Source organism: Mesocricetus auratus, unplaced genomic scaffold (assembly GCF_017639785.1).
Source record: "Mesocricetus auratus isolate SY011 unplaced genomic scaffold, BCM_Maur_2.0 Super-Scaffold_100042, whole genome shotgun sequence".
Classification (NCBI taxonomy): domain Eukaryota; kingdom Metazoa; phylum Chordata; class Mammalia; order Rodentia; family Cricetidae; genus Mesocricetus; species Mesocricetus auratus.
The window spans coordinates 9382177-9391207 of record NW_024429219.1 but is presented as its reverse complement, the minus strand read 5'-3'; the positions used below and the strand labels follow the sequence as shown (position 1 = coordinate 9391207).

At 44.2% G+C, this 9031-nt stretch overlaps 1 protein-coding gene across 1 annotated transcript; it reads left to right on the top strand.

The window, feature by feature from the left end:
* Positions 1-5194: 5194 nt before the first annotated feature.
* Positions 5195-7369, top strand: LOC101834608 (PRAME family member 12-like). Its single transcript, XM_005087870.2, has 4 exons — positions 5195-5475; positions 5795-6192; positions 6240-6303; positions 6802-7369. The coding sequence occupies exons 1-4, from the start codon at positions 5195-5197 to the stop codon at positions 7367-7369; spliced, it is 1311 nt and encodes a 436-aa protein (XP_005087927.2).
* Positions 7370-9031: the final 1662 nt, after the last annotated feature.

The following is a 9031-nucleotide window of genomic DNA, read 5'->3' as shown; positions in this document are numbered from 1 at the left end:
AGAAACTCAAAGCAATTCCTCTAAAATCAGGAACAAGACAAGGCTGTCCACTCTCTCCATATCTCTTCAATATTGTACTTGAAGTTCTAGCTACAGCAATAAGACAACAAAAGGAGATAAAGGGGATACAAATAGGAAAAGAAGAAGTCAAACTTTCACTATTTGCAGATGATATGATAGTTTACATAAGTGACCCAAAAAACTCCACAAGGTTACTCCTAGAGCTGATAAACACCTTCAGCAATGTGGCAGGATGCAAGGTAAACTCAAAAAAATCAGTGGCCCTATTATATACAGATGATGAAGTGACTGAGAAAGAAATCAGAGAAACATCACCTTTTACAATAGCCAAAAACAGCATCAAATATCTGGGGATAATGTTAACCAAGGAAGTGAAAGACCTGTATATCGAGAACTTTGTGTCTTTGAAGAAAGAAATCAAAGAAGATACCAGAAAATGGAAAGATCTCCCATGCTCTTGGATTGGTAGGATCAACATAATAAAAATGGCAATCTTGCCAAAAGCAGTCTATAGATTCAATGCAATCCCTATCAAAATTCCATCACAATTCTTCAAGGACCTGGAAAGAACATTAATCAACTTTATATGGAAAAACAAAAGGCCCAGGATAGCCAAAACATCCCTATACAATAAAGGAACTTCAGGAGGCATCACCATACCTGACTTCAAGCTCTATTATAGAGCTATAGTCCTGAAAACAGCTTGGTATTGGCACAAAAATAGGCAGGTAGACCAATGGAACCGAATCGAAAGCCCTAATTTTAACCCACACACCTATGAGTACCTAATTTTTTTACAAAGAAACTAGAATTATACAATGGAAAAAAGAAAGCATCTTCAACAAACGGTGCTGGCATAACTGGGTACTGGTATGCAGAAGACTGCAGATAGATCCATGTTTATCGCCTTGTACAAAACTTAAGTCCAAATGGATCAAAGATCTCAACATAAATCCAGCCACACTGAAATTTTAGAAGAGAAAGTGGGAGATACTCTTCAACGAGTTGGTACAGGAGACCACTTCCTAAACATAACACCAGTGGCACAGGCACTGAGATCGACAATTAACAAATGGGACCTTCTGAAACTAAAAAGCTTCTGTAAGGCAAAGGACACAGTCCACAAGACAAAAAGGCAGGCCACAGAATGGGAAAAGATATTCACTAACCCTACATCTGACAGAGGGCTAATCTCCAAAATTTACAAAGAACTCAAGAAACAAGTCTCCAAAACACCAAAGGATCCAATTAAAAGGTGGGGTACAGAGCTAAATAGAGAATTCTCAGTAGAGGAGGCTAAAATGGCCAAGAGACACTTAAGAAAGTGCTCAGCATCCTTAGCCATCAGGGAAATGCAAATCAAAACAACTCTGAGATACCATCTTACTCCTGTCAGAATGGCTAGAATCAAAAACACCGAAGACAATTTATGCTGGAGAGGATGTGGAGAGAGAGGAACACTCCTCCACTGCTGGTGGGAATGCCGACTCATACAGCCTCTTTGGAAATCAGTATGGAGATTCCTCAGGAAAATGGGAATTAATCTACCACTAGACCCAGCAATTCCACTCTTAGGCATTTATCCAAATGAGGCAGGTTCATACAACAAGGGCATCTGCTCCACTATGTTCATAGCAGCATTATTTGTAATAGCCAGAACCTGGAAGCAACCTAGATGCCCCTCAACTGAAGAGTGGATAGAGAAAATGTGGTACATTTACACAATGGAGTATTACTCAGCAGAAAAAAACAATGGAATCTTGAAATTCGCAGGGAAATGGATAGTACTGGAAGAAACCATCCTGAGTGAGGTAACCCAGTCACAAAAAGACAAACATGGTATGTACTCACTCATATATGGATTTTAGATATGGATCAGGATAGTGCCAGTCTGCACTTCCACAGATAGAGAGTCTGGGAAACAGGAAAGAACCTAAAAGATATGCATATATGCATAGTACCCAAGAGAAGAGGATGGAGACAAGATCCTCTGAATGGATGGGGAACACGGTGAGGGGTGGGGGAAGTGGGACCTGGGAAGAATAGAGGGGGTAAAGAGGAAGGGAGCTGGTCATGGGGGAACAGGAAGTTGAGGGGGTGGGGGTAGAATAGGGGGAAGAGGGAATCATAGGATCAAAGACAGATCAGGCACCAGAGTGACCTCGAGTGATCTAAAGGTATAACATCAATTGGCAAGCTAAGCAATAGTGGAGGGACCACCTCGAATGCCCATTCCTGATAATGAACTTGATGTCTATAACCATACGGGAGCCTTCATCCTGTGACTGATGGAAGCAGAGGCAAACACACAAGTAATCACTGAACTGAACCCAAGGAACCCAGTGACAGAGAGAGAGGAGTGATGAGCAAATTGGCAAAGAATGGGCTGGCAAAACCAGCAGAGACAGCTGATCTGAACAGGGGAGTGCTCTTGGACCCCAGACCGACAGTGGGGAGGCCAGCATGGGACTGATCTGGAACTCCTCAAATGTGAGTGTCAGTGAGAAGGCCTGGGCAACCTATGGGGCCCTGAGCTGTGGATCAGTGTCTATCCCTGGTATACAAACTGTCTTCTTGTGCCTATAGCACAAAGAGAGATGCTCTCTCAGCCTGGACTCTTAGGGGAGTGCCTTGACCCTACCAAGAGTAAAATGAGAGACTCTAGATATCCCCTATGTGGAAGCATTTGGCAATAGGGTGGGAGGGAGGGGGGGAAGGGGAGTGCGGGAAGAGGGGAGGGAGAGGGAACTGGGATTGACATGTAAAACAAGCTATTTAAAATTAAAATAAAAAATGATAAAAAAATCCCACAGAATCACAAGCCTCCAAACAAAGAAAAAGTAGCAATGTGAATCCATGATGAGGGAAGTTATTCTGTGTATATATTGTCTTATTGGTTGATAAATAAAGCACTGTTCGCTAATAGGGAAGCAAGATATGTGAGACTAGGAGTCAAGGAGGATTCTGGGAAATGTAGTCAGGGGTAGAGGATCACCAATGTGATCCTGGGAGGAGAGGGCGCAAGTCTGGTGTTCTCAGTAAGATAAGACCTGGGGAGAGCTCTTGGACCCCAGGCTGACAGTGGGGAGGCCAGCGTGGGACTGATCTGGACCCCCCCCCCGGGTGTGAGTGTCAGCGAGAGGGCCTGGGCAGCCTGTGGGGCCCTGAGCTGTGGATCAGTGTCTATCGCTGGTGTACAGGCGGACTTCGTGTGCCTGTGGCGCGGGGAGGGATGCTCTCTCAACCTGGACTCTTGGGGGAGTGCCTGGACCCTGCCCAGGGTGGAATGAGGGACTCTGGATGTCCCCTATGTGGAAGGATTTGGCGGTGGGGTGGGAGGGTGGGGAGGAAGGGGGGTGCGGGAGGGGGGAGGGGGAGCTGGGATTGACATGTAAAACAGGCTATTTGGAATTAAAAAGAAAAAATAATAAAAAAATAATTAAAAAAATAAAACATGTTTCTTTGTTTTTTTTTTTTTTCCAGACAGGGTATCTCTGTGTAGCTTTGGAGCCTTGCCTAGAACTCACTCTGTAGACCAGGCTGGCCTCAAACTCACAGACATTCTCCTGTCTCTCTCTCCCCAGTGCTAGGATTAAAGCCACCACTGCCTGGCTTCTAATTATTTAAAACGTAGCATTATTTACTTGAGACCTAGTGGATACATCCAAAATTCACTCCAGCACTAGGGCTCAGGAAGAATAGCAGAAAATGGGGCGAAAGGACTGTGAGAGCCTGAGGATCGGGAAACTAATTGTGAGACTGTCTTCTGGAAATGTCACCAGTTACAGCATTACTTCTCACAAACATGGTTATCTAAAGATGAGCCGAGGAACAACAGTAGTCATGCCAAAGTCACCACAGGAATAACCAGAAGGCCTCCACCCTGTACAAATCACTAAGGAATATTGAGAATGGAGACTTAGTCTTCCCTAGGCAAGGACACACTGATTGTTTGCTCACTGTAAACTGGTCGGCTTTGCAAACACACATGTGAGGAGTATGCTGGTTGAGCAGGCTATGCTTCAGAAAAATATGTATACACATTACATATGTGCAGGTAACAGCAATTAATGAACAAAGAGGCCATGAGTTTGAAATAGAGCCAGGAGGGGAACATGGGGCTTTAGATGGACAGCCCTCTCCACAAAAAGATGACACTTCTTTCCTTATGAAAGCATCAGGGTTACATGATATGTCTCATAAAAATCTTTGATTTTTCTTTTAAAAATATTTAGTTTCATCTGGGGAGATGGCTCAGAGGTTAAGAGCACTGACTGCTCTTCCAGAGGTCCTGAGTCCAAGTCCCAGCAGTCACATGGTGGCTCACAGCCATCTATAATGAGATCTGGAGCCCTCTTCTGGTGTGCAGGCATACATGGAAGCAGAATGCTGTGCATATAATTAATAAATGAATAACTCTTAAAAAACATTTAGTTTCATCATTTGTGTGTGGCTGTCTGCCTCCATGTATTGTGACTGGAAAGGGGGATAGAAGGGCTATCATGGGCATGCTAGGCACTGTTTGTTGGATCCTAAAGTGACTACAGGACGTGCTGGGATTTGAACACCTGTTATGTGTGTCCTGATCAGGTAAACCATTCACCCCCATCAGATCAGGATCACCAGTCTCCCAGGTCATCTTAGTATTCCTGATTTTGTTGTTATTTTGGTTGGTGTGGCTGTTTTGAAACTGAAAATTTCATTTAGCCCAGTCTAGCCTAGAAGTCCATATGTAGCTTATCGTTGTGAGTTCTGAGACTTGGAGCAAACCTGCTGTGTGCTTTAATAGAATGCTGACATTGATGTATTCAGGACAAAGGAACATTGAGCAAGCACTGACCAACAACTCCAGTCAACCTTAAAAGTATTTAATTCAAAGTGAATATTTACAAACTGTAGTGACTCTATCCATTTCTTGTATTCTCTCAAGAAGTTCTGTTGATTGATTGAATACCATGCACACTTGGCTGTGGGGCCTTTAACTTTGCTCTTGAGGTCATGAGAGACACCTGATGATGGTTGCCAACAAAAGAGTCTGTCTCTAGTTTGATTCTCAACTTTCTCATTGTCTATGTCAGTAGGATTCAGGGGAGCAGTGGTTGTGATAGGCAGAATAACAGAAAGGGTTTATTCTCTGGATCTTTCTATAGCACCTGTGCATATTAAGGTCAAGATGAACTCCCCATCCTCGTTCAAGCTGTTGGCAGTAAAAAGTCTGCTGAAAGATGAAGCCTTGGCTATTTGTGCTCTGAAGGCCCTGCCCATGGAACTCTTCCCACCCCTATTTCAAGGGGCCTTTGATGGCAAACAAACAAACATCCTGAGGGCCATGGTGGCAGCCTGGCCCTTCAGATGCCTTCCTGTGGGATCCCTCAAGAAGACTCCTGACCTGGAGATTCTGAAGGCTCTGCTGGATGGCCTTGACTTGCTGATTAAGCAGAAGGATACACCTATGTTAAGTGAGAAACTGGTAGCATGGAGGGGAAGAGTGTGGATGGAGGGAGGTGACTACAGAGTTCAGAATGTGGTCCAAGTTGAATCAGAGCATTTCAGAAAAGTGCATAAGTAAAAAAGGTCAGTGGTGCCTGGAGCACAGTGTTAATAGATGTAGATGCATAGAGTGACTGTACCTCTGCTATTCTTCCACCAGCCACTAGAAATGGAAACAGTCTTGGTTTAAAGAATGGATTTAAGGGAAGTCGATGTGTGGGGTTTAGGCAGAGTGTACATTGTTAATTCTGTCATTTGAATCACTGTCTTGTTTGACCAACAGGAGTTGCAAACTCGAAGTACTTGATCTTCGAGATACCCAGCATAACTTCTGGAAGGTGTGGGCTGGAACAGAGGATGTTGTCTGCTTTGCAGATGTTGTTAGTGAGAGTCAACCAGCTGTGCGTAATCCCATTCGACGAGGAAAACAGGTTGTGACTGTGAGGATGGATCTTTCCCTGAAGTCCAGGGATCTCTGTAAATCCCTAAAATATTTCCACTGGTGGGCTAAGCAGAGGAAAGGTATGCTGCAGGTGATCTGTGAAAAGCTGGAGTTTGGGGCCCGACCTGTCTATAAGCCCCTCAAACTGCTGGAGGTGTTTGAGCCAAGTTCTATACAGGAGTTGGAAGTGAATGCACACTGGGACCTGAGAACCCTTGCGATGTTTGCCCCTGGCCTGGGCCACTGATCTAGTAGCCCTTCTGTTCCTTCAGTATCCATGATCTAGAACAGGTCATTGCTAGGGACCCAGATGAGGGGAAAGCAGATCTTCGGAGGGGTGCAGTTTTCAAGTCCTTGTTGCCCTATGTGAACACTGTCCTCTGAACTGTATCCACAGTTTACATCTGTCAATGATTCTCCAAGGGGCAGGTGCTCTTTGAGCACAGGTAGGGCCTGAGTCAATGGGAAATGGCTGAGAGTGATGAGGGCCCCAGGAAAGCCCTGAAAGCAACACAGAGGCTGTGCTAGGAAGGTGGGGTCATGGAGACCAATGTTGGCACACACAGGGAGGGCACTATGTTCCTCTAGGTGGTCCTTCCTGCTTTACTGCTGATACCATTTGTCATCTGATGAGGTTTTGTGTTCAGCAGTACAGAGAGAATAGATTTAGGGACAGAGACAGTCACAATAATGGTGCATGTGTTGGTAATTCTCCATCAGGGAGCATCTTTGGTTTGGTCTTCACGATGCTATCAGTGACCTTAGGACTAACTAGCCTCTGCTGAAGTCTTTTCCTTTTCTCTACCACTATAAGACTTACTGAGGTAAACTCCTTTCCCTTTCTGTAGGTACTTGGAGAGTCCCTTAGAGACCCTTGCAATCACTCGCTGCAAGCTATCAGAATCAGACATGAGGTATCTGTCACAGTGTCCAAGTGTCTGTCACCTCACATATCTGGACCAGAGTGGTGTCACTTTTTTATATTTAAGTCATCCACTCCTAGGAAGACTGTTGGAGAGATTGACAGCTACACTGCAGACATTAAAATTGAAGGATTGTATGCTCATGAACTTCCAAATCGATGACCTCCTCCCAGCACTGAGTCAGTGTTCTCAGTTGGTTGAGGTGAATTTTGTGCACAACTTGCTGTCTGTGTCCAGTCTCAAGAAGCTGCTGCAGCACACTGCTAACCTGAGAAAGCTGACCCTGGAGATGTACCCTGCCCCTACTGAAGTCTATAATGCCATTGGTGATGTCATTCCAGACAGATTTGTGCATCATTGTTCTGAGCTCTTGGAAACTCTCAGAGGTGTAAGAGAGCTGAAAGAAATCTATTTTGTGAATAAGAGATGTCTACACTGCCGGACATTCTGTGTCTATGACCTGGAGGCCTTCCTCTGTTCATGTTGGGAATAAATGATGATATATCACTGCTGGGCTCTCAAAATGAAAGCCAGGACTCAAGTGACTCATTAGAGACTCAGAGCATGCCTATTCAAGGGGTTTCAGATTCGTTTGGAAACAATATACTTTCATTGATTCAGATTCATTGACCTGGAGAATCAGTGGCTCTTTATCTCCTGAGGGCCAAGAGTAAAGACCCAACCTTGGAAAGAAAAAGAGATTTCAAAATGGTAGGGATTGCATTCCAGCACAATCAGGGAAGGAAAGACCATGGACACAGGGAAGGGGAGAAAGACAGGATACTATAAAGAGCACCATGGACTGGATGAGTTATGCTCTATGTCTCTGTCTTTGTTTGGCCTCCATCTTTTCCTTGTCCACCTTACATAAAGATTTGTAATATATGCACATATGTTTCTTTTTTGAAAAATAACGCTGACTCAAAAATGAACTGGTGTTGAGCATACAGTATCCTCACTTTACAGCCTGATCTCTGTTCCTCTGGTTTCGAGAGGGACGTAAGCTGGTAAGCTGGATGTCATTTCCCCCACCATCCTAGCTAGCAGTATGTATACCTCCCAAGATCAACTTGTTTTTTAAAAATTTTTTATTTTAATTTTAAATAGCTTGTTTTACATGTCAATCCCAGTTTCCTCTCCCTCCCCTCCTCCTGCACTCCCCCAATCCCCCCCCAGCCTCCCACCTCATTGCCAATTCCTTCCACATAGGGGATATCTAGAGTCTGTCATTTCACTTAGGGTAGGGTCCAGGCACTCCCCTAAGAGTCCAGGCTGAGAGAGCATCCCTCTTTGTGCTTTGGACACATGATGTCTGTTTGTATTCCAGGGATAAACACTGATCCAAAGCTCAGGGCCCCATAGGTTGCCCAGGCCTTCTCGCTGACACTCACATTTGGGGAGTGCAGATCAGTCCCATGCTGGCCTCCCCGCTGTCAGTCTGGGGTCCAAGAGCTCTCCCCTGTTCAGATCAGCTGTCTCTGCTGGTTTTGCCAGCCCATTCTTTGCCAATTTGCTCATCACTCCTCTCTCTCTGTCACTGGGTTCCTAACACCATCATTTTCATGCTGGGAACTGACAAGCTGTAAGCCACAGGAGTATTAAGTATTGGAATACATACTTTCTCACAGTACAACACTTTGTTCCAAGCATAAGATCCACACTGAATCATAGTTCACCCTCTCACACTAACCGAATAACTAGGTTACAGCGCAAGGCACATCTTAAAGAGGCTGTCGACTGTGTAAGACAGAACTGGATGCTCTCAACAAGTTGTTCTTTCTCTAAAACAAAAAATCTCATCAAGACATCTAGAAAATTAAAGTCGGCGCAGCTGCACTTGCACAGAATTTCCTAGTATTTACTACAAAGGTGAATTATGTATATGTTTCAAGATAAACATTTCTTAGAGAAATGAGATAAATTAATTAACTTTAAGTCTTAATAAGATTCCCCACATGCTGACTAATTCATCTTACAGAGTACGTTACAAAGTCTATTAACACTTTGGGGCTTCTATTCACAAACTACATACACCCAGCGGCAACTCAGGTCTGGACTGGTGCAAACTAATTCTGAGTCAGAGTATAAAAGTAATTGGAATAAAAACCAATTCCTAAAACTTTCATTTCTGAAAATACATCCAGATACTAGAAAT